Here is a 26,360-nt window from a genome sequence, read left to right as displayed (position 1 = left end):
GTAAAAAAGAAAACTCCTTATGACATACTATGTTAAAATGCAAATGAAGTAACAGGAAAAAAAAATAGGTTGTTACTTGTGCAGAACGGGTATGACCTCACACAGAAATTCAGTTGTTTTTCTGATAGACTGCCTATCTCGGACAGGTTTTATTAAACACTGTATGAGACTAAAAGATGTACAGCCAAAGAAATAGTTCAACTCAGGGAGGCTTTCTGCAAAACAAGGCATTGCTCTGCTCTCCTGCCTTCTGCTCTGACTCCTGCAGAGCTGGTTCAAATGCAGTCTGGCAACTCTGGCTAAAACCTTTTCTCTCCACTGCAATCAATCATGCACTGGTATTCAAACCTGCAGATTTATTTGTTTACAGAAAACTCTCACTTACGTAGAGAATTCATGAAATGAACAAGAGAGGAGAGATTTGGATGCTGTTTTATACTATGTCTTTCAAAACTCAAATTACATTTAATTTTCTGTAAGATATATAACAGCATTTTAACTCCTCAGCTGTTGCATTTTGATGTGTTTAGTAAGAATATTTTCCTGTATTCCATTTACTAGCATATCCATATAGCAATTTAATGAACTCTTAAAATCAGAGAAGCATTTCAATTGAAAAGACCTTTAAGATCATTGAGTCTAACTGTAAACCTAACACTGCCAAGTCCACTGCATTCTTAGGTGGTCTGAGACTATTTATTTTGGTTTAAATCTTATGGTAACTGTCAGCTTCTTCACCCAAATTAGACACCATTAGTGAAAGCTGTCATTTCTTGTTCAGTGTTATGTCCATCCTCAGTAGCAACAGAAGGAGCACCTGGCCTGTGGCCAGGCCTCTCCTGCTTGTAACAGTGCCACTGAGCTGTACCAGTCACGGCGCACAGACACAGCTGCAGCGGGAAAGGTGCACGCTGCATTTGAGACTTCAAGATATGCTCGGGCATGTAGACAGGATTTTTCTTGTTTGCTTTTACAGCTGGCTATTTAATCACAGATCTTCTTCTTGGACAAAGGAAGCCTTATTAAGAAACAAAATAAAAGGCAATTTTCAGGATTTCACAGCTGTAATTTTACTGTATGCTAGACATTGGATTTAACTCCAACAGCATGCAATGTAGCTGCCTCCCAATTGTTTCAGTACAATCACCTAATCTAAATCTTTGGGTTTTGTTTTAATGACACAACCTCATGGTTATCTACAATGTATGTCATTCTAGCATAGAATAATCCAAAATAACAATTTCCCTAATAATACAACACTTCAGTAATAAAATTTGTCCTTTGTAGTAAGGACAAATACAGAGTTGTTTGTGTAGTGTGACACTGAACAACCTAAGTGACCAAATGACTGATGTGTGGGGTGAGGACACTTGCAGGACTCCAGCCATAAGGTTTGTTGCATGAGATGACCCTGATGACCCATCTTAACAAAGAACTTACCATCTCCTATCGCTTCCACATAAGCTGAGGTCTTCCACATTTTCCCATACTAGTGACAGTGAGGTAAAAATAACTCCCTGACTTCCAGAGTGTAATGTGACACATGAGGTTTAGTTTCCTTTGTCCTCCTGCCTAAGCTCTAACAGTAAAGCCTAAGTGTTTGCTCCCACTTCAGTCTTCCAGACTCATGTAAAAGTAGAGACAAGAATGTCGCCAATAACTGATCATGTGTCATTAAATCAATGTTACTGGTATTCAGAATGTTCATAGCCTGTGGGATTTCAACTGAGAAAAAGCAGTGCTAAAAAACCTTGCAGTAAACTTTAACAGAAGTAAATACTTTCTTCTGGAACTAAAGTATACCTGTAAGTCACTGAAGCACAGCTTTCAGCGTTTTCAAAAGTTTGATTTATGGTACTTCACAGTATGTGACTGGCAATCTGAAAAGGCTTTTCATAGTTCTGGGGATCTTGCATAACTTGGGAAACTCTTGGTAGCTCTTAATTACTCCACTACAATTTGCTCTGTGGGACACTGTACACACCAAGTAATCAAGAGCCAAGTGGGGAACAAAGAAGCAAAGTGCAAAACACTCAAAAGTACCCTGCTGAGAAATCATTTCTGAAAAGTTAGCAAAGTCAACCATAATTTTTATTTTAGGGCTGGATGCCTTCTAATAATAGCAAAGAATGGATTTGAAATTGGAACAACTATGCTGGCAGACAAAAGACTAATAAGCCCATTAATAGGGCTATCCTATTTACTGCAAAGGCAAATGGACTGGCAATAAATCCCTACTCTTAAAGATTATTTTAGCATTAAGATATTTTACATCTCCATTCTTAAGGTGTACTTTTAAAGAATGAGACATTCTGAAAATCTTGCTCATGGAACATGGAGTCTTGAGCAAGAATCTGAGTGAAAACTTCAAAGGTGTTCTGATGTTATATTTGTGAAACAACGTGGTTTTCTTTCTTTTACAAGGCATGCTAATCTTTGTCACTCTTACCACATGTACACTAGTCTGTTCCCCTTAGAGGCAAAATGAATGAGATCAACATGCATTGGCGTATTTGATTAGCACACACTGTGTAGAATCTATACAGAAAGGTCTTTGAGATTATTTTTTGGAAAATTTTACTTTTAAAGGCAACCTAAATTTGGATCAAATACAACTACAGAATCCCCCAGAAGTCTGAAAGGTTAGGGAATAAAGGCTGTCCTTACTTCTGTTCATCCAACAACTGTAAAGTATCATCCTACACTGTAAAGTATTGCGTAATTAAAAGTTCCCTAAATAAAATAGCAGAGAACTTATTTAAAGGTTAAACTTTATTTGTATTGTACAAACATTTCAGGGTAATTCAATAATTAAGAGAAAAGTAACAGGAGTGCACTAAAAGCAAAGATGGAAGAGTGGGATCAGCACTGATATGGTTGTACTTTAATACACTGCACTCAAAGTGGCTCTTCTAAGGAACATCTGGTTGTATTTAAATGGCAAAGTTTGGACTCAGCATGATAATACAAACAAAATTATGACATTGGCTTCAGCCTCTAGTAACCAGCTGCTTGCAAACAGAGTGTCAATGTAACTACTGCCGACTACGATCAGAAACTCAGAATACTCCTGCTTTTAATCAGAGAGAGAGACAGGTACCACAAGTATATCAACAAAGGACTGACAATAATACAGGGGAATCTATAACAGAGAGGAACTTTACTGTTTTGAAGAAAGTCTGTGCAGTTGTATTAGAAGGCCAGAGTTACTTCAGATAAAGGAACAACTCACCCAACAGATGTCTTTAAAACTGTCTCATCCAGAAGAAATTTATTTAAATGCTGTAGAACTCTGTTAGAAACATTATAACTAAGGACTTCATATTCTTCAATCGTAGTACCCACATGCTAATTTGGGACCTGAAACAAGAAAGAAAAAAATACTTATCCTTAAGATGCTATTTTTTACAGTTACTAATACTCCTTAGTTTGTTTTTATACATAATCACTTTTAATAGCCTTCAAATTAGACATGGACAAAGAGCATTATCTTTAAAAATCCCTGCAGTGTTATAAGACTTGTGAAACAATGATTCTAACTCCCATGTTGTTTTCCAGGAAAACAAAGACTGTGATTCATTCACTCTCATTAATAAACAGCCAGATGCTCATGAAGTCAATTCAACAAAGATAAGACAATTTGTATAATCAAAGGGTAGAGTCTCAAAGCTGAATGATTTAGTTGTCTAAAACATTAAGTCAAACCATCTGTTTTAAAACAAGTATATGTACAAGGGACTATTTTTTTCAAATAAACCCCCAAAATTGACTGGGAAAAACTTTATGTATTGCACATTCGCCTTTTACTAGAGAAGATTACATAAGCAAGATAAATGTAAAATTAAGATACAAAGTTTGTGACATTAATCAAAATAATGATAAAAAAGTCCAAGAGACCTTTAACGTTTACCTGAAGATGGAGATATTTTTGCTGGTGTTTTTTTGCCCTCCTAGCAAAGTTAACATTTGAAAACTGGTCCATGTTTTAGATGATATCTATTCCCTCTTCTGCTTTGCACTGAACAAAAACAGCTTTCAATAATGTGCAACAAAGATATGTGTAAGCAATTAATAAGTTTTGGTGAGAGTAGATAAGGCAGTGAAAAGAAAAGGGTGCCTGAAAGGCAACAGAACCAGATAAGACAAATAAAATTAAAAGATGGGATGTCAGAGCTTATTTTACAGTCTGTTTTAAAAAACTTCAGTATAGAAAAGCTAAGTTTTCCATAAAAGAAGGACTAATGTTAAACTTCAGAGTATTAAATAACTGCAGTTGGACAAGACAGAGACATCCCACAGTTTCTGTTCCTTAAAGGGATATTTTCCACCATGTCCTCCTCTGCTCCTAGCTTACTCCATGTCTGTACTTCTGTGATTTTGATAGTAAAAAACCACCCTTCATAAAAGCACTGTTTTCTGCCAGCTTAGTGAGCAGAATTGCCTTACAGAGGGGGCTGGGCAAGAGCCAGCACCACTCAAATGCTGAAGGCCACTGGAGTAGGAGGAGATAGGCAGCTAGGAGCAGGGGAAGGTAAATATAGAAGCCTAAATTTAGACCTTTTCCTTTAATTGCATAGCACTTTGGTGCTTATAGTCACTCTCATCTGTAAGTCACAGTTACCCTGCTTAAACCAGCTACTGCAGACATTTGTGTGATAGAAAGACAAAGGCAAAAAGAAAGGACAAAGGATCAGTGAGTTTGTTTTTGTAAACAAAGTCACTCAGCTTTAACCAAAGAAAAGAAACAGGTGCACTTACATTTATTTTTTAACTGATTCTGTTTTCTGAAATACATGGCTGATATTGTGTTTGTTTTTTGAAATTATTAAGGTTGAAAAACTAACAAAAAAATAATGTCTGCTTTTAAGTACTTATAAAAATTGTCATTTGCTGGGATCTGGCTAAACTCCCAGATTTACTGTCCTGAATTATTTCATGACCCTTGTGAATAACTCTATGTCCACAGAATGTACATTTCAAAATGAACATCAGAGTAGTCTCAGGACTCACTCTGTATGGTAGAATTTCAAAAGGAAACAGCACAAACCATCAAACACATGGCTGGAAGCAGTATTTCCACCATAAGCTCCAAGCTCCAACGAGTACTACTTACATTTACACAGCACCCCTTCCGTGCTGACCCTTAAGGAGCTCAGGGCATGTTCATTCTTCCATTAATTAAGTGCATGAGCAACACATTCTTGGAGGACTTATGCTTTAAGGATATGCTTAAACTCACCAGAATGAACTTGTGAACAAGCACAATGCTGATGCATAAGGTTCTAAATTCACTCAGATTTAATAGCAATTTTTACCTTGGTTTTGTTTCATGTTCTAAAACCATTTAATGAATATTGTGTGGATTTGGTTTCCCATAATCTGATGCTATTTCAATTTGGTTTGTTCAGGGGTATTTAATTGGTTTGTTCTTCAAGCTTTTTGAGTTGAATTACATTTTCTAAGATGCATCTAGTGGCAATATTAGTCAGACACAAAAAAGCAGATAGGGCAAAACTCACAGGCTTAACCAAAACTCAGTCTCACTTTGTTCTCATTAGCTGAAGAAGATAAGATCTTAACTTGATTGCATTAGTATCAGATAAAACCCTAGTGGAAACAAAATGGTTTTTAGCTGTTTTTTGTCTGCTAGCACTTAGAGAATACACACTCCTGTATAAACATAACTTACCAGTGGCCATTTATGGAGCATCAGGGAAGAGACAGACAATTTATGTAATCTGTGACAAGAGAAGAAATAAAGGAGTCCAGACTTACATTTTGCTTCCATAGTAAAATGAGTAAAGTCATTTATAAAATAAGAACCTTAGCAAAATGAACAAAAATATCTATCTGGATGATTATTCTGAGGTTTGTTTCTGCTAACATGCAAATATATCAGAAGCATTGTCTAGCCTTATGATGCTGTCCTAACTTGGATCTCTCATACCAACCTCTACAGTGTTTTAAGTTCTCATAATTCAGGTGGTGAACTTCTATTTTGAAACCTTCAAGTGGGCACTTTTTCAAATAAATATTTTTCAAAGTAAAATGTCATTCTCTATACTTCCAGTATATACCTAATTATTTGTTTCCTATGCCTTGTCAGTTTGTATCTATTTCTCGTTACTAAAGACAATTTTATAATGAGCTCACATTTTATGAGTCCGTTTTTTTTGAGGAATAAATGCTGTCTTACAGTAGATTCAATCATGGGAGAGCTTAAAATGCAGTCTAGCAACAACTGAAATCAGCTGCATCTTTTTCATTCACACTCAATCCACCTTTTGATTAATGTGTGAGACGACTGTTGCAAATACCCATCTACCCGAAAACCCTGCACTATAGGACACAGGGCTCTAGCACTTCTGTAGAATCACTAAGCACTATTACCATCAAATGACTGCTTTCTGGTTCATATTATCTTTGTAACAACAATCAGTTTCATATTGTAAGGATTTGATTATATTCTGGAGATGTCATCTATGTTTTTATCTTCTGTCAGTGCTGTATAAGTGACTTAAAAACAATGAAGTCGTCTATCAGGGCTGTTAAGATCCCAGAAGGCAGCAGACTGGTTTTGTTTGCTGCTTTGCAACACTGTCAGTAGCTTTAGCAGGTAATAGATTTAGAATAGTTTGTATTTGACAAAAGCCAAACAAAGAGTTGAGACAAACATAATTAAAGAGCTGAGATGATCAGGCTCCTGCAAATGGGAGTTTGTTTTGCTATGGTGCTTTATGGTTTAGAAATAAAGCTATGGTTTAGAAAGAAAGATAATGTTATTATCTTCTTTGTGTGTACTTAAAAAGCCAACTTTTAATTAAAAAAAAACCTTCCTTTCTTAATTCATTTTTATCCAAACACAGTGTAATGAATATCTGGAGATATAGATGAGTGCAGCAGTTGCTTGGTAGCCTGATTGTCTCTGTGACAACGAAGGAAAACAACTCCTTGATGAAACACACAAACTTTGAGAGAGGAAGCAGAATGGAAATCAGAAATGTAAGCCTTGTGGCAATAAAATTGGACTCCACTATTGCATTTACTAGCACATTTATGCATATTACAGTGCATAGTTTTCCTTTCCCTCTTCTTTTACAGCCTTATAATTTTAATTTGCCCCTAAGATTTTTACTCTCTTGAAAAACTTCACCTCTTACTTATCTGTGTCAGATGGTAGATAAAACCGTGGAGCAGGGAAGGGAGGAGTAATTAAATTATTTAGTGAGACTACCCTGTCTCCTGAGCCCTGTTGTCTTTCCAGGCACTGACCACACCTTTGCCTCGCAGGGAGCAGCAAAATGTCAATAAAAGAACATTAAGAGGGGGCTGTGGCCTGGGGTCCACTGGCTTAGACGGGGTAAAACTATTAATCTGCTAGTGGAAGACAAGAAAGCTTTCATTACACCCCAGATAAATCTGCTGAATGGCCAATTCCTTGCTATTATAATCAAGCACCACGGGTCACTTTTAATCATCATCCTGGGAAGTCCACTACTGTTTTAACGAAGCCAAATTTTGGGTGTAGCTGTGTGCCTCTTGGAGGCTGGAACACACCGATGGTACCGTTTTATTTTCATTTCCATATCCACTATGACTGGCGCATAGGACCTGTGCAGCAGAAACCCAAAATATCACCAGATTTTAGGGTTTCCACGCTCTCAGGTCCCTCAGTCTCAAGCGTGAGGGTCTTTCAGGAGATGTAACTCATGTGGATGTAACTTCGTGCAGCGTCCGCCGGGGCTCCACGAGAGCTCCGTGTCCCCGAGGCCCTCAGGGAACGCGGGGTGAGAGCCCCCAGGCCGGGCCGGCGAAGGCGCCGTGCCGCCCCGTCAGTGCTAGGGCCCTTCTCCATCCCGCCCCTGCGGGGAACCGGGACGCTGGTCCCCCGCTCCGGCTGCGGCGGGGGAGGCGATCGCGGCTCTCCTCGCCCACCGGTAGCGGAGGGGCCGACGCGAACCCCGCGGGGCGGGGGGCAGCTCCGGCCCTGCAAGCACTTCCCTGCGCACCAGCGGGTGCCGGACGGGTCCCGCGCAATCCCCGCGGAGCTGGTGGGCTCCTTGCGGCTTCTCCCGCGGGGAGACCACGCGGAAGGTAGCGGATTTCTGCCGCGGAAGGGCGAGGAGGAGGCGGTGACGGAGGCGGTGATGCCGGGCCGGCGCGGCGGGGAGGCGGCGACGGCGATGCCGGCGTGGGGGGGCGGGGTTGAGGGGCGGCCATCGCGTATCGGGTGGCAACGGACGGAGAGCATCCCGAGAGAGCTCTGCGGGAGCGGAGGTAACGCGGTTCCAGCTGGCACAGCCCGGGTGGGGTTTCGGTTTCCTTCCCCGCTTTCCTTCGGCTCCCTTCGCCTTGAGGGAAGGCGGGCAGGAAGCGGCCTCAGTGCAGAGGCTGCGGCGGCAGCGCCTTGCCCTGCGGAGCATCTGGGGCGGCGGCTTTGGCGACCCGCGCTGCCGCCAAGTGTGCGGTGGTAGCAAGGTTAATGCCGGGTGCGTTTCTGTATTGTCTTTAAAGGGCGCCCCGACTCTGACAGCTGCTTCCTTCGCGGGGCTGTGTGAAGCTCGCTTATTTTATAAGGAGAAAGAGGGTCACCGCCGCTTGCGGGGAGCGGAGCGGCCTCCGGGAGTAGAAATGTCACCTCTGCAAATGACCCCCCTTTTGCGGCGGGACCCCTCGGGCCGGCGGCCGCAGCCCCTGGGGTCACGCTTATGGCGACTCGAGGGTGGCTTTGTGGAGCCACGTGTTCCTCTGGTGCCTTTTGGTGGTGGGTGCAGATAATTGTAACTGCTCTGTTAGCGAGCTGTGGCAGGGCACTGAGGCGGGCTTAGCGAGACCCTCAGGGCAGCACACCTTTCTCGCTGGTCTGGTTTAGTAGTGATTTTGATTGTTTTATGTGTTTTTAAATGAAGCGTACTGACTGCAATCTGATCAGGTGCGGCTGTAAGTGCCACCTAAAGAGTACACATGGGTGTAGCATGTGCCTTTTTTGGCGTTATTTTTCCTCCTTTGAAGAGGTTTCTGCTTTTCTGCCCCAGAATCAAAAATAAGGTGACAAACTACGATTGTTGCTTCTGTCTTTACCTGGGGCTAATTGTATAAATTTCACCAGATGTTCCTCTCACTGCAGCCGTTTCGTGCACTCCCAGCCTAAATCGAGACTGATCAAAGCCCTGTTGAGAGCTTACTAATGTTTTTTTCCTTGGAAATATGAAAATAATTAAAAATACGAAAATATTACTTATTACCATACTGGTATACTATCAAGTGAAAAAAACGGTCATAATAACTTCTCTTTCATACATTTTACATGATAAATATACCTTGTCCTTTTTTTTTTTTTAACCGATGTTACAACCAATTTTATTTGATCAAAAGTTTGTTGGTAGGATTTATTTTATGTTGTGCCAAAGATGGTGTATTTGTATATGCAAGCACAAAAGACTTGGTTGAGCAGATTAGATCTTTACAGCGGGAATTGGTTTTTTTGCACGGGCTTCCTGTCTGTTAAGTGTATATATGGTGGGGCAATGATTCTTCTCTCACCAGAAAAACATATCCTAGACAAACTCTAAGCCTTTCCCATGTAAATGCTCAAACTACGAGGTACCTAAATATATACATTGCAATGAATAAGCGTTTCTGGACTTAAAGCCTTTGCTCTGTTGGTGCTTAACTCCCTGAAGACTTTGATGCTGTTTGCCTATATAGAGCAATCTTGAATATTGCTCATAGGGCCAGTCATTATGTTCAGAAATAGGAGTCTTATATCTGGTGTATGTGAACAGCCAAAGTGTGTATGTAAAGCTGTGCTACAATGAGAGTTGTTTTATGCAATCAAGAGCTAAGGAAGACAGAAGCAAGAGCACCAGAAATCTTTGCTAATGAGTGAGTATTGTATAAAAGCACAGCAAACACAGCTTTTAGCAGTTTGGTACTTCACCTTGGTCATTAAATAACTTGCAGGTTCATCCCAGGTCGAACAACTGACAACTGTTCTGCTCAGTGGGAGAAAGAGGATCTTGGCAGATGGTTCCTCTTTCCCTCCCCTTAAAGGAGGGCCACCCTGTAATGCAGAGTTAGTACATTGCTAATTGCATGTTAGCCTTCATCAGCTCCTCTGGTACCTGGCTGCAGTGTGATCGGCTTTACCAGAAGATACATTTTTGGTGAAACAGTGAAGTGATCCTAGCTTCAGGTCACTCTGTCCTGGTTTCATATCATAGCTTTCTATACCAACAGCAGAATCATTTCAGTAAAACAAAAAAATTAAAAAGTCTACATATATCAGCAAAAAGATTCGTCACAGCTGCAGTGATCAGCAAAAAAAAAAGAGTTGAAGACGCTGTGTTGCACAAGGGTGAGCGATGAGGAAATCCACGTGTTGCTTAGCTTGTGTGGAGGCAGAACCCTGCATTAGCCACTGCACTCCTGTGGTCAGGCTTTGGCAGCGTTAGAGATTATTCTGAAAGTATTTTTAGCTGCAGTATATTAGGATTATTGTATGTTAGAAAATGTATACTATTTGTCTCTGGTTCTCCTACTCCAAGCCTCTTTTCTGTTTCCACTGAAATAATGATCTTATAACAGAATCAGGGATTTTAATGCATGTATGTTTTCTCTGACATAGCTTACGAAAATAATTCTGGTACCTATGTAGGGCCTGTTTTTTTATGCAACTAATAAGCTAGTGATCTTAAACTTTTGTAAGATGGGTCTATTGGGTTTCATTCAGAATTATCAATGTCTTCTTGAGCTGAGAGATTTTATTAGCAGTAACTTGCTTTTGGAAGGCATGGGAGCATTTTCTGGAGATTTCAGAAGAAGGTGGCTCTTTTCCAGTCAGTCAGTTCTGAAGCAGAGGAAAAAAAGTTAATTTCTGTGTCCTTAGATACTGTTAAATACAACTGCTGATGGAGGAATTTGGATTGAAACTACTGTGGGCTTTTATGTACAGTCTGTGCTTTTAGATAACTGAGTACAGAGGCAGTGAGATCTGGATAAAGAGTTCGTGGAGGGAGCGAAGAGCTCTGGTGTCAGAAGTCAAGGGTTGGATCAAGGGCAGTGTGGAGTGAGTACCTCTGCCTGTGGCCCTCAGCAAGAGCCCTCAGTGCATTGATAACATGTTACTAGATCACTCATAAATCACTTGTATGAGCACAGTAATTGGATTGGGATTTTTACTGTTGCACTACATCTATGTTCATGCTTAGAACTTCCATCTTGGTCTTGTGGTGCTTCCTTATCTATAACATTTCTGTCCTTCTTTCTGGTCTTTCTTCTGGTCTTCTCAAGATAGGAGTCCTTTATTTCTGTCCTTCCTACAGCTGTGTTTGTTTTCCTGATGGCAGCAGTTCCTCTTTCATTCTAATTTATATAGGAATTTGTCTCTTGGTTTGTCTGGGTTGGTTTTGCTGTTTAGCTGTGCATGAATTTGACTTTGTGTAAAAAGAACCAAACATGAAGCAACAAAAGCAAATAATTTGTATATGTAAATCATAGGGTAAAAAGGTGGAAAGAAGATTTTGCAAGAAAGTCCTGGGATTAAAAAAAAAATATTTCAGCTGTCTATATTTTGTTTTAGATTGTGATTTGGAGTCGTGGAGAATTCACAGTCTTTCCACAATGGCAGAAAGGACAGATTATACAAAATCACAAATTTCACTGGCTGAATACAGCCCCGTCAATAAATCAGAGAGGACCAAGAGCGATCCAAGAGGAACACAGGATGGAGACCAAAATACAATGCAACTGAAGAAAGAAATATCTTTAATAAATGGGATAAGCCTTATAGTAGGCAACATGATTGGTTCAGGTATCTTTGTCTCGCCCAAAGGAGTTCTCATCTACAGCAGATCTTACGGATTGTCTTTAATAATTTGGGCAGTTGGAGGGATATTTTCAGTCTTTGGAGCTCTCTGCTATGCTGAACTTGGAACCACTATTACAAAGTCAGGAGCCAGCTATGCATATATCTTGGAGTCTTTTGGGAGCTTCATTGCTTTTATTCGTTTGTGGACATCGCTCCTGATTGTTGAACCAACTAGTCAGGCAATCATTGCCATCACCTTTGCTAACTACATAGTTCAGCCTTTCTTCCCTTCTTGTGACCCTCCGTATGTGGCTTGTCGTCTCATAGCAGCTGCCTGTGAATGTAAGTATTTCTTGAAATTTACTATGGTAAGTTTTTATGCAGGGTATGTTTTATTAAACATCTTACCCACACTCACAGTTGGTGCATACTGGATCTGCAATGGTTTGAGTTACAGTGGGGGAAAGAACAATTCCAGCACATGAGAAACTTGAAGGTGTTCAGTCAGTGAATGACCATTTTCTCATTTGGAAGAAGAACCAGGTATTGAACTCTTCCAAGCTTACTTGCCTGGCAAAAATGGGGGTAAAAATTGTTTTCCCTTGAGAGAGGTATTTTAAATGAAACCTCGGGAAACCCTTGGTGTGGTCTTGAGCTATTGCAGAATGGCTCTTACGCTATAAATTCTGGTATAATTTGGTTTGCAATAATTTCTCAATGGTTACATGGTTCAGTTACTACTCTGGTTTCAAAAAATCATTCATTCAAGTTTATTCTTTATACTTGGGATTAACTGTAAGATCAGTACAGCAGTATGTGTGGTAAAGCTGTTTTGACAAGTGGAAATTTTGCATGCACATAAAATATTGAAATATTTGTATTCATATAGCCAGCTGTTAGTCAATATAGAGGAACAGCTGCCCACACACTTCACACTAGGACATCAAGAGAATGAAACTGTATGAGTGAATCGTGTGTCTTATTTAATTTTAGGTGTTTCCTCTTAAAAGTGTTTATAGACATATTTTACATTTCCAGTAAACAGTGAAAACTATTTCAGCAAGTCAGTAGGACAGTGCTTTGTGATGTACTGATCCATAGCTGTGTGCTCTGGAGCCTGTCACCTGTATTGACATGATTTTGTGTCAAAAAGCTAACACGGAACTTGGACTTTTTTACTGCCAACAGTATGCTGTAAGGATATGTGCTGCTTCTAGCTGGTTTCTTTTTGAGGCATCTGTTGGAAGAGCTCTAATGTTTCTTATTAGAGTTGTCTATAAAGGATAAAAAAAGGGAAATGACAGAGCAGTAGCAGCTACTTTGGATAGTTGACCTCTGTAACTGGTTATGATGATTGCAGCTTCCTCTTCCATTTTTGTTATTTTTTACTATTGTGGATGCATTAACATCCTGGTCGAAGACCAGGTAGGGGGGAAAATAATCACAAACTTCTTCCAGGAGATCTGTCAGTTTAATCAGTTCTGTTCCCTCCTTCTTCCAAATGAGTGAAGGGCCTGTAGTGTCATGTACACATTCCTTAAACAGGTATAGTCCCAAGGTATCTTGGCACAAATTAAGGAGTGTGGGAGAATCTGCTCTTCCATTTAAGGAATCCCCTCACTCTGAGGGCAGTAAGCCCGTATAAAAAGGAACTTGTTAAAAAGCCAGAAATTAAGACAAAGTGATTCAATTAAAATTCTATAGTAGGTATAGAAAAACACTGTGATGTCCTCTACATATGCTGCTAATAAAGAGGATTTAGCACCTCTTTTTTTAGTGGAGACACATGACAGCAGGATCACTCTCAGGCAGGTGGAACAATTTACTTTACCTGTCTGTTTTATGGTTTAAATGCTTGTTCTGCCCTGCTCTGAGTGTCAGTGCTAAGACTCACCCCTGCTCTACAGCTTCATTTAGCTGTCTTGGCACAGCTGATGTTGTTTGTCACATCCCTAGCTCTGGATATGATTAATCCCTTAATAATGAAGCTGCTGGGAGTGGAAGTCTGCACACTGGTTAGGTACAGATTGTATGTGAGACTGGGTGGGTTTGTTGTGGGGTTTACTGTAAGTTTTGTTTGTTGGGTTTTTTAAATTTTAGTAATAGCAATACTAGAGCTAGTGTGAGAACAGTCTTTGTGTTATACAGCATTACTTTGACAGTCATTTTGGCAGTGGGGTGTCATCTGGTGCTACAGAACTAAACTTGACAGTTCTCAGAAACTTTACTTGGCTAAACAGTAATTAAGTTGAAAAAAAGAGTATTTTTAGCAAAAGAAAGAGAGATGTGGCTTATTCAGAGTGCTGATTACCTTTCTTTTTGTTTTCCCTTATAAGGTATCAGAGTATCATTTCATCTTAAGTAGAGACCAAGCCCTAACTCACTAATAATAATTAATCCCAATGAAAGTTGCTTTAAAAAATATGGCTGAAATAAACCCAGCGAGCAAATACTCCAGTCACTAATACTGAAGAGCAGAGAGTGAGCAGAGTTGTTTTCTTTCCTGAAGGCTCTTTGGGAGTTGCAGCAGTCCTGACTTCTGAAATTTGATACGACTGGATTTTTTTCCCCCTCTTCTTGCCACACTCAGTTGAACCTCATCCATCTTGTCCAGACTGAGTAACATACCAGTGCTATACTTATCTGATCATTACCTTTCTTTTGTTATCTTTTAAAAGTTATTGTTTTCAATTTGGTATTTGTCTTAAGGTCATTTTTATTTCAATAGTATCATGGTATTCATGGATTATGGGAAAGGAAATAATATATCACATCTTTTTATTTAATTTTTATTTACTGCTACCTTCTGAAACAATCAAGTTTACTTTTTATTTATATGCATGTTTAAAATACGTATTGCAGGAAAATTCTATGGAGATAAAAAGTACAATAGTAAATAAACACTTTTTATCTAGCTAGAGAGAAAACTGAGATATGGGGGAAATACTGTTTCCAATACAGAAGTTTTAATTATATAGTGATAATTTGGCTAAGAAAAATATGTACCAAATTAGGATTTTGTTAAATAAAGAATACTGAAGATACTGAATCCTATTTAGTATACAGCCCTTGAGTTCAGGCAAAGGTTGTCTGGCTCTCCATTTCAGAGAAAGGTAATGAATGCAAAAGCAAAATGTTGAGAGTCATGAGAACTGTCTTGGGGAAGTTGATCATGTGAGTAAGTTCAGTCAGCAATTACAAAATATTTGTGAGATCTGGAATTCTCATTTCAAGTTTCATTGCAATATTGTGAAATAGGTCTGACTAATTTATTTTGGGATAGAGGACTAAGGACATTCAGAATACTCATTACTTCCTACTAGTTTGTAAAAATCCAGACTACTCTTGTATTAGCTGTAAGGCACATGCTCATTCGAACCACAGAATGGTTTAGATTGGAAGGAACCTTGAAGATCATCTCATGCCAGCTCCCTGCCATGGGCAGGGACACCTTCCACTATCAAAGGTTGCTCCAAGCCCCATCTAACCTGGCCTTGAACACTTCCAGGAATGGGGCACCCCCAGCTTCTCTGGGCAACTCGTGCCAGTGCTTCATGGCCCTCACATGGAATAATTTCTTGTTGACACCTAATCTAATCCAATATAATCTACCTGCTTTCTGGTTAAAGCCATTACCCCTTGTCCTCTCATTACACGCTCTTGTAAAATCAATATATTCTCTCTTCAGTAGAACTGGAAAAGAGTATTGTACTGCACCTGTAACCTGTAACCATACGTGGCATTGCAGCTACTCCATGGATGTTGAACTCATCCTCAACCTAAAAATGAAGCATAAAGAAACCTTTTCAAACACTCTTTTAATATGTTTGCCCAACGGAATTTCTAGATAATCTTTCATTTATTAGAACAATATTGGTACGTTGAAATGAATTGTTTAATGTAGCAGTTTCTTTGGTTTTAAGATAGTTGCAGAGTGCAGTTGATGATGGGTGACATTAGGAAAATGGGCATGTTGTCAGAGAACAGGAAGGTATTTCCTTCTGTCTGTTGAAACAGTGTTTAAAACATCTGTTTCCTGCTGGTTTGTTGGAACCAGTGTGTTTTCAGTACCTGTGTATTTGGCTTAGTTTAACCTAAGTGTTAGTATAACAAGTGCGTGTTTAGATGATAATTAAAAGCTTTGAAAAGTGAGTTAAACTGAGCATTGTTCAAATAGTCTTTTAATTTTTTTTTCTTCCTTCCCTAGGTCTTTTAACGTTTATAAATTGTGCCTACGTTAAGTGGGGCACACGTGTGCAGGATGTATTTACTTACGCTAAAGTCGCTGCTCTTATTGCCATCATCATCGCTGGACTTGTTAAAATATGCCAGGGTAAGCTTGTAAAATTGAAGCAAAGGTTTGTGCTTATCAATTAAACTGAGTGACTGATCTAAGGCCTGTAAACTACCTCTGTATGTTTTATGAAATGCCTCAGTAAAAGAAGTATAATACAGCCACCTTGAAAATACCTGTAATACTAATGTTAGGCATTATCATGATACTGTGTCATGAGATATCCATCTTATCTCAGTTGACTTTGAACTTGGTAAAAGAAGTTAATCGACTGCTCAGCAATGTTGTGTTATTTACAGCCTGCAGTACAGAATTAAAAAGGAAGTGAAAACTGCAGTACACAGAGACAGCAAAATACAGTGGGAGTGGTGAAAGTTAGATTTCTCTAAAGAACATCTCTACTTTACAGTGAGATCAATTGAATTTTTTTTACAAAAGGAATCTGTGGCCTGAAAGTGTCTGAACTTAAGGCACAAATGTGCTAAGAATATGTAGGTATGTAAAACAGCTCTGGTTTTGCTAAAAGCCTGAGTTCTATTATAGCTGTTGAGAATTAGAATGTGTGTGTGTTGGGCATTGTGTCTTCAAGTTAAGAGAAATTTTGAACTTAGTTTTGTTCTTAGCCCTTCCTTTGGGAAGAATTTGTTGGTGTGTTAGCTTCAGAAAATTATCCTGTGTTCAAAGCTGCCGTAAAGGGCTGTCTTTCCCTGGCAATCTGACAATTTATGTCCTTTGCTCTAACTGGTTATTGTTGAAAGTTCATGAGCAAGATAATTACTGTGAACCAATCAAGAATATGCATATGTGAGCACCAGATTTGGTCCTTAGCACATCTGCCCATCCCTTGTTTCATAGATACCAAGCTTATTCACATCTAATTTCCTTGACATTGTCTCCATTTTCTGTTCCTAATTCAGCAATTATTCCACCTGTGCCAAACGAGTAGCAAATGTCTGATTGGGATAAAAAGTAGAAAAGAGAAATAAGATATATTAGAGGCTTCAAATATTACAGTTTTAATGGAGTCATAGTATAGGGCACATTTTGGAGTTACAGAATAGTTTGCCTTTCTGTTTTTGGTGGTTTTGTGTGTGTTTATATATAGAGAGTCTGAATATTAAACTGTGATTGATGAACTTGTCTTGCAGTCAAAAGATTGCACAAGTTTTCACAAATACTGGTCCAAAATCACATGTACACTTTTAGCTTGGGAAAATTTTATCTTAACAGGAATACTTTCTTCTCTTTTAATTTTTCTCAGTTTTCTATTATTAGTAGCAAAACCTTAAACATCCCTGTAGGTGTTTGTGTGGGGTTCTCTTGTCATACTTATCTAAGTCACTTGTAATCTTTGTTTTCTGCATAGGCAAAATGTTTGAAAATTTAAAAGGATATAGAAGAATAGAGTGGGTTATTTTCTAAATATATATATATGTTGTAAACCCCCACACTTAACCTGAGTACTGTCATTGCCAGTTGTTTATAGCTTAGTCTGAACTTCATGTTCCTGAACTTCTTGTGCTACTGTGGACAAACCAGATGTTTAATTGTAGAACAGTATCATACACAGCAAATAATTCTTAGTAATTTCAAATGCCATGCTTATTCTCATGGCTAAAACATGAAGTAGATTTGGAAAAAATGTCTTAATAAGCAAATTTGAAGGAATTAGGGTTTCTGAGGTGTTTTTGTAATTGTGTGGCACATGGAAAAATATTACTTTCTGTATTTTATTATCCTGTCCTTCATTGCATCTTTTCCACACAGGACACACATGGCACTTTAAGAACTCTTTTGAGGGATCCTCTTCTGATATTGGAGAAATCTCCCTTGCATTATATTCTGCCTTGTTTTCTTACTCTGGCTGGGATACGCTCAATTATGTAACAGAAGAAATCAAAAACCCAGAAAGGTAAATGATTTGAGCTTTCTAAATGTTGATGGTTCCCAAGTTGCTGGTTTTGTGGCTGTTATTCACTAATAAATTCTGAGCTTACGCAGAAATGAGTAGAACTGCTCTACTGTTGAGGCTGTGGATGGCCACTAGCAAAGATTTATCAAACTCCATTAAAAGTTAAAAAGAAATTAAAACATAAGAACAATTAAGTGTAGATGAACAATTAAGTGTAGATGATTGCAGGATGCTGTATTAAGTGCTAGATAAGATTTCAGTTCAAGTTGTTGTTACAATTTATTATAATAGGTGTAATTGTTGCAGTGGTACCTAAATGTTGTCTGTGTTTACCTGTGCAATCATTCTGATTTCATATTTAAGAATATTAATATTTTCCATGAATTTTTGCTCTAAAAGTGTGACTGGCTAATCTTGCCCAATTGTGAGTTTGTAAGCAGACACTTTTATGTTAGAATAGATTCCCCTTTGATAATTTTTGCATCCTGTTATAAGCAACAGCTCAGATTGCTGTAGTTGAATGATAAAGAAGAATGAGAATTTTTTTTTTTAGTTCTCCTGACTAATTTTGACTTTTGCAGTTTATTCCCTTCTATGTTGGATGTTGAGTATTATGCTGGGCATTTATCTAACCAGGAAAGCTATCTATTAAAATAGTTGATAAGTACTTTAAAAAAAAACTAGCTATTTTTATTTAGATTGAATTCCAGATTGACAGTTTGTTTCTTTATATCCTCTTGCAAAGATTTGTTACACATATTCAGGAGACACACATTTTGTATTTTCATCACTCATTTGGTCCTTCAAATTGTGGGGTTTTTCTGCTGAAAAGCTTCTTTTTTGAGTACTGTTGCAGTGCCTTTTCTTATTAAAGTTAGTATAGTATTCTCTGTTATCAGTTTGATAGCTCTTCTATTAGATGCATTGTTTTGAAAAACAAATTTTCTCAAAGGATATTTAGCTGATGAGAATTTCTTAATAATCATTTGCTCTAGATAGGCATCAGTGCCTAATACAAACTTCATTCTTGGTAGAATGGTAGCTGGTGAAGTGAACTTTAAATTTCAGCTTTCTGCATTGACCGTTCTTGGGAATAATGAGTTATTCCAGACTTCTGCAAAATTACTACAAGAATTACATATTTTTCATGTTCACTTGATTGACAATGCCTTCATGCTTGTCCACCCAAAAGATGCAATCCACAAATTATGTTTGACATCATCCTTGGCTTTAATCTTGGATGATGCAAAGTCCTTAAAATGCTATTTCAGATTTTTGTTACATTGTGAAATATTTCTGAATTAAATTCACAGGTTTTTTTCTTTTTCTTCTCTGTGCTGGGATTCATGGGTCTTTTACTATGAATATGCAACCTGAAAGAGGAATCAGAACTCCCAGTTACTAATTTACTGATTTATATGGAGGATTGTGGAGTATGTTTGTTTTTCTGCTTCCATGGCAGCAGACAGAAACAGCTGGACTTCTGGGCCTCAGGAAGTTTTTGAGGAAAGTTTCAGTCAGACTGATAATTTTTATGTTTTGGGGTTTTGTTTTTTGGAGGTTTTTTGTTGTTGTTATTGAAAACAATGTTCATGGCAAATGCATATCAATGTCACCCTGCTGTGTTTGATTTCAAACTGGGCAAATGTGAGAGTAACAGTCTCAATTCTGCTTCCCCTTTTGAAATGTTTGAAATGTTCCTGTGAGGTTTGAGAAAAGAATAAGACTGAGAAAAGCCAAAGCCTGACATTAAAATTTTGTTTCTGCTCAGTAGTTTGTTTCTGTGGAGCTGCACACTGAGGGCTGTGAGTTTCTCACAGTTAACTCTTACCTGCTCACATCTAAAGGTTAGCAGTTTCCTGTTCCTCTTGACTTGGTTTTGTAAAGCTTTCTAGACCCGTGATTGCTAGTAAGATACACCATGTGCTGGGGCTCACAGCTGTTCAGCAGTTTCAGATCTGCATCTCTGTTGTGCAGCCCAGATAGTTTGTTCTCTGCAGTGATGAGTGCAGATGAGAAGAACAGGGGTTTGCTTTAATAAATCTCCCTGCGTCAGTTCCAGAAGTAAGTGCTGAAAGGACAGCCCCATTCCCCATGGAGAAGGAATGCAGTACCTCAGAGCTCTGCCTCTTTGGGTTCTAAATGTGGTAATTAACAAGGACATTAGGAAATAATATAAAGCATGTAAGTTTGAAAGCTGTTACTACAACTCTGGAAACCTTGAAGTTAGAGTGTGTGAAGGGCAATCATTCTGATTCATTCAGAGAATCCCTTTTTACACATAATTTACATTTGAAGTTACTATAAAAATCAGGATTTTTTTCCAGTCTTCTATATTACAGTTTCTAGTTATAAAAGAAAATAAACTGATTCCAGAGATAACTTCTGGGAAATCTTTATGCTGGCTTAATTACTTTTCTGTGTATTGCAAATGATACAAATAAATAACTTTCATCTGTTACTAATGTAATTTTTATTTTCCTGCAGTTGTGGGTTTTGGAGATTTGGTTTTTTTTTTTTTTTGTCTTACAGGAATTTGCCCCTGGCTATTGCAGTGTCTATGCCAATTGTGACTATTATCTATATTATGACCAATATAGCTTACTATACAGTGCTGGATGCTCATGCTGTTCTCTCTAGTGATGCTGTGGCAGTGGTAAGTTGACCAAGTGTTAAAAACAAGTGTTTGAGATTGCTTAAAAAATCATTGGTAAGGGTATGAGCAAAAACCAGATTCTCTGGGTGGTGGAAGAGAGTTTTATCCTCAGTGGAATCTTTAAGAACACTTAGAACATTGTATTCAGCGGATGAATGAAGAAAGGAGGTGAGAATTAAGCTATTCAAAAAAATCTGATGAAAATGAGGCACTTTCATCTGCTTGGATATTCTGCATGTGGTACAAGATACAGATTGCTTATTGCCCTTTATGCAGTTGGTGAAAGTTGCTGTAGGTAAAAATTTTATCAATGAATTTTTAAAGAAACATGGTAGTAATACTGCTGCATTTTAGAGTCTCTGGTGTAATCAAACAGCAGTTACATTTCAGCCTCCTTTTTGCTATTTTGGGAAGAAGTGAAGTAGTTTTCTCCTTTACAGTGAAGAGGCTTTGAACTGTAAAGGGGTGGAGTGAAGCTCTTTCCGGTTTCTGATTGGACTATAAAATCTCAGTAAAAGGAGTATGAATGTATCTTCCAGATGACATTGTGGACTGTTTTTCTTGGTGGCTCTGAGGCATAAGAAATCATACCAAGGGATTATATGGGAAAAGAAATGATAAAATGTCCTCCTTTTACAGTTGGCTTCATGTGGTGTAGTCCCAGTGTTGGGGCTAAGAAACTGATTTTTAAAGCTTTTTTGTTGAAGAAATTTAAGTGATACAGCAACAACCAGCTTAAAAGTTCTGCAAATGCCCTTGAGATGGTTGCTGATCATGTTAAACTCACTTTTTCAATGATTCCTGTCAGAGTTTCACAGTTGACTTCTGTTTTACCTCCTTATGGAAACCATCACAACCTTTGCTATTAAGTTTTATGCAGATGAAAATTACTCTGTAGCACAAACAGAAATAAAGAAGAGCAGACATTTTATCTCATCTTTCACTGTTACTGAATAACCTTTTTTATGTTGTTTGAGACTACTATTGTGTTTTCTGTTTGTGAAAGTGGCAGTTGGCTCCACAAGTACTTTCTGGGCTGTTTTGTCTCCTGACAGGAAACATACTGGCTGCCAGTGCACACCTTGGTACCTGCTTCCTGTGTTTGGTCATGTGTGTGGGTCTTGATTGAGTTCCTACAATAGATGATATTTGGCAGCTTACTTCTTTTACTTGGAAGAGCTAAAACTGGTTGAACCAAACAGTTGGTTGTCCTGCATAGCCAGCTGTCATCTTTCTTGGAGCTGTACAACTTTGTCAGCAAACTGGGGATAAAGAGGATGATTTCAGTTGCATCTTTGAATATCATCCTGTGAGTCCAGTGTAGATCCATCAGTTCACCCTGGTGCTCTTGTATTCTAGAGCAGGCTTGCTTTGCTTTGCCATGCTCCCTCAATGAACTGGAATGTGGGAGGCTGTGTGTTTTAGCTGTTATATTCTTCTTTGGTGTAGTCTAATAAATGTTGAGTATCTTTTTTTCTAACTGAATTCAGACAGAAATTTTTAAGTTCTTTTTAGACCTTTTGGTATTACTTCTCTTCATTCATTGGCTTCACTGGCTTCTTTTCTGAAAAGGAAAATCTGCTTGTCCTTAGCCATCAGTGTCATGTTCTTCTTCTTTGCTTGCACAAGCACTCCCCAGTAAGGTTTCTTTGGATGAAGAGCACATTTCCATACCTTAAAAGTGAAGAACTCTTCATTAGGGGCAGGCAGTTGCTTTCTGAGGGAGAGTTGTTCAGTAAGTTATTTGCCTTCTTTCTTGGAGCTAGCTTTAATTCACTGCCAGTGTAACATTCCCAATGGCAGCTAAATGGAAGTTCTCTGGCTTTGGAGTCCAAGCTGAAATGCTGAGCTAAACTTGAGAGTGCCATATTGTATTTTCAATGTGAGATAGGTAAGAGACTTGGGAAACACTGAACCCTTGTTCTTCAGCTAGCTATGAGAGATGCTAAGAAGAGGATAAACACCTAAGAAGGTTTAGATCAAATATCTTCAGCACTTCCATGAAAATATAAATGGAACTGTTTTACTGTTGGAGCTGACATGGGAAATTTTAATGGGGGCTGTACAGAAGAGACATCTTACATGCAAGTAGGAATGCAGTGTATTAATGCAGCAGAGTAGTGCTGGTTCTCTTGCCATATGATTGTATTTGGTGACCTAAAAATGACTTGGGAATTTTATATTGGACTTCTTACTGCACTGCTACCTTTTTCTCCCAGTAAAGGTGTTGCCAATAATACAGCGAGAGAATTATGTCTGTTTGAGCAGAATTGATCAACATCGTGGTAATTGAAACGAGGATTACAAGAGACACATTTAAATAGTTTTCTTTTGCACCTTTACATTTTTCGGGGTTTGGTTAATGGGCAGTCTTTACTTTCTTTTAATATTTGTGGCATTCAATCTAATTTGGTGAGTGGGGGGAGATGTCATACAGTATCCTGACCATGTAATCTATGGCAGTGGGAGATAACTTCTTCTGCTCAGGTGCTGGTTTTTTTTGCATGTGCAGCTTCCTGATTGCCATAAATTGTGTTTCCAAAATACCAGTCAGATTATATATATATATATTTATATATATATACATACATATATATATATATATATGTGTGTGTGTGTGTGTGTGTGTGTATATATATCCCCTTACTGCTCTGTATGGTTTTCATGTAAGAATGTTAATAGAACTTGGTCCGGAAAGCTCCTGGGCAATAGGATCTTGAAATGAGTTATGTGAAGAGGCTCTGTAGATGCCTTTTAAACTTTCCTAATAGAAACACCTCATAATCCTTGGGTTTTTTTTGGTTTTTTTTGTTTTTTTTATAAGTTTCTTTTCCATGTTAGGCTACATTCTCTTTGCATTTCTCCATTTGTCCCTCCAATCAATACTGTGTGGTGCTTTGCCAGCCTCACATGTACTTTTGGCTCCATATGCTCTCAGTGTAGTCTGACATTTCTTGTGTGCCTCTAAGTACATGTCTAATGTGCAGCTAAGTGTGATGAAACAGTTCTTATCTTGTGATTTGTAATATGCATGTGGGTCTTGCTACTCATCTGTGTGCCTGAATTACTGAGTGGGAGGCAGTATCCTGCGTATTTTGTTGTGGCAGCTCTTGATGCTGGAATTTCTGCTGCTTTTAGTTCAACCTGTTTGTATAGAACTGTTGTTTGGACCTTTAAGAGGACAAAAAATGGAACTGCAAACCATTCACAATTTACCAGCTGATGATCATGAGATTAAACTAACCCAAGACAAAAATAAAATGTAGTTTATTCAGTCATTCATGCATTGAAACAAAGCTGTAATTCAGTTTTTGACCATCCTTCTGGGAGTAAGGTGACATTTTAGTCATGATTGAATAAGGGCAGTTCAGCTGAGAAGTGCATGGCTGGAAAGCCTATTCCTTCATTATTATTCCTTGATGTTGGTTTGAAAAAAAAAAATCAAAACTAAAGGGAACAATTCCAGCTGCACGTCCTACAGTGTGCATGTATCTATGTATACCTTACATATTCAATGGATGGGAGGGCATTAAAGGACTGTATCTGTAATTGCAAGTGTAATAACAGCACTTCTCTGATTCTCTGTTTCCAAGCTGTTAGAGGCAATCATAATTCAAGTCTGGACTACAGGATTTGTCAGACTATAGCAGAGATGACAATTTAATTTCTTAATCCTTCTTGCTCTTTAGACTTTCTCAGAAGAATCCTGAGATGATATGCATCCCCATAGTGGTGGCTTTCTCCTGTTATGGTGGACTAAATGTTTCTGCCTATAGCTGCCTCCAGGTAGGCTCCTCTGTCATGCTCCACATACTTTTGTGAATGCTCTATTCTTTCCTCCATTGTCAATTCATTTGTTTTTATAAATACACTTCACAACTCCCAGAAGTAGTGGTAGTTCAAGTAGAATTGGTGAGGAGCTCAGCTCAAAGCCCAGGTCTGGCTCATTTGTGGAGGATCCATGATTGTACAATTGTGGTTTTGGCAGAAAGCAACCACTAAGTCTTCTACTTTTCCCTCCCCCTTTCCCTTCTTGGTGCAGTGCACTCAGTGTGTGTGCTTGATAACTTGATTTCATGTTGTACTTTTCTCTATCCTACCTTCTCATGCAAAATAATCCTCTGATATGCATGCAGTGAACATTTCTTGTGGCTGCTTTTACTTAGACTTCAGTAACTCTTTTAGCAAGAAACACTGTGAAGATCTTTGGTTTTGTCTTTGTTCACAAGAGACTGTAGCTGAGCTTTAAAGAAGACATTCTTGGCATCTGTTGAAAGGAGGGTATTGAAAGATTTACAAATTCGTACTCAAGTGTCTGAGTAGTAGTAATGAACCTGGCTGATTTTTGTTATAAATGAAGGTGAAACACTGTCACAAAACACCTGCCTAAAAGCAGGTGGGTCTTTATGTTCATTTTAAGCTGGTTAATATCAATAGATAGATTAGGCAAACTTCAGGTACCTTTCAACTTTGTTTTGCTGAAAGATCATTTTGGAGGCAGATAGATGTACTTGGCAAACCAAGCTGAACTTTTTTAGATGATTCTCAATTAAAATAGTCTTTTGTATTGCTTCACCTCAAGTTTAGCTCTTGAAGGCTCTCCACCCTTTGCTCTGTCAGGAATCCCAACTACAGCATTAGGAAGTACATTGGAAATGACAGTGTTTGGTAGAGGTTGTCACTCCATTACTCTCTTTTTTGAAGTCTGACTTGTACAGCTCTAGAGAAATCACTTATTTCGGCTTTGAGCTGGATCAACAGTTGATGTAGAACATAGCCTGCATCCAGAATACATTGAATCTGTAGCATTTTGGTCTGTATATAATTTGTGGGTTTTACTGTTCATATGAATGATTGTTGTTTTCCAAGATGTGTGGAACAGTATTAGCATCTCCTAGAACAATTGGATATGCATTACAGGATGCATATGCCTGTGACTTAGTCCTGCACCTGTCATCCACCCTGGCCCATTACCAGATGTTTCAAAAGGAAATAGATGTTCTTTGAAAAGAATATCTTTGGGGGAAAAATTTCTCCAAATGATATATTAGCTAATTTGCATTATTCAGTATAGGATTACATTAACAGTTTTTTTCTCTCTTCTTTAGCTTTAGATGTTAATATTACTTACCTAAATGCTTATCCTTTAGGCAATTTTACTAAACATCTTAATTCTCTAACATCTTGTTCTGTATCTTAACTTTATATATTAAAACAAAAAATCCTCCAGGAGTTTTGTGTCTGGTAATTTCACTTTGTTTGGCTTCAGAAATCAGCAGTTCAGGTTTAAATATTCCTTTAAAATATTACAACAATTGCTTATTAGAATTTTCATCTTGTCCTCATTCTTGTTCTGGAGGAGTTGTCTTAATTCATTGACTGGATCATAATAAATTACATTCTGCTTCAGGGTACTGGCTTTCTCAGAGCTGCATTTAGATGCAATAAGGATCTGAGAGAAGCACTTTGGGTTCTAGGAATTATTTAGTCTTGAGCAGCAGAAATCTTTTCTATACAATAATGTAAATCATTAGTTGCAGTTTCAGTTGGCTGAAAATGTAATCCATGGTATACAGAACACATTTCTAATGGCATGGCCTTCTGCTAAATTGATGTTCTGATTTCAGCATGAAATAGAATACGTACATGGACTAGTTCTTTTATACTTATGTTATTTTTTATAATATCT

General features: G+C 38.4%; 1 protein-coding gene and 1 long non-coding RNA gene across 5 annotated transcripts in view; one reads left to right on the top strand and one right to left on the bottom strand.

Annotated features, from left to right (window-relative positions):
- Positions 1-3,244: 3,244 nt before the first annotated feature.
- On the bottom strand, positions 3,245-7,723 carry LOC137481231 (uncharacterized). The gene is made up of 4 exons (XR_011003404.1): positions 7,658-7,723; positions 5,690-5,738; positions 3,911-4,117; positions 3,245-3,360 (listed from the first exon to the last, which is right to left on the bottom strand). It is a non-coding gene; the product is annotated as an uncharacterized lncRNA (long non-coding RNA).
- An 86-nt stretch (positions 7,724-7,809) lies between these two features.
- SLC7A6 (solute carrier family 7 member 6) overlaps positions 7,810-26,360 on the top strand; it is a 26,972-nt gene continuing 8,421 nt past the window's right edge. For 2 of the 4 annotated variants that reach the window (XM_068202792.1, XM_068202795.1), the window contains exons 1-5: positions 8,133-8,277; positions 11,582-12,151; positions 16,017-16,142; positions 17,871-18,015; positions 20,548-20,671. In XM_068202792.1, the coding sequence (XP_068058893.1) occupies positions 8,148-8,277; positions 11,582-12,151; positions 16,017-16,142; positions 17,871-18,015; positions 20,548-20,671 (1,095 nt within the window). In that variant the 5' untranslated portion in view covers positions 8,133-8,147. Of the gene's footprint in view, positions 8,095-8,132; positions 8,278-11,581; positions 12,152-16,016; positions 16,143-17,870; positions 18,016-20,547; positions 20,672-24,360; positions 24,458-26,360 lie in introns of those variants that run through there. The other 2 variants (XM_068202794.1, XM_068202793.1) reach the window with 2 other exon arrangements.

The sequence above is a fragment of the Anomalospiza imberbis genome, chromosome 12, assembly GCF_031753505.1.
Source record: "Anomalospiza imberbis isolate Cuckoo-Finch-1a 21T00152 chromosome 12, ASM3175350v1, whole genome shotgun sequence".
Lineage (NCBI taxonomy): Eukaryota > Metazoa > Chordata > Aves > Passeriformes > Viduidae > Anomalospiza > Anomalospiza imberbis.
Note: the sequence above shows the minus strand (reverse complement) of the source record. Positions and strands in the feature narration are given on the sequence as shown.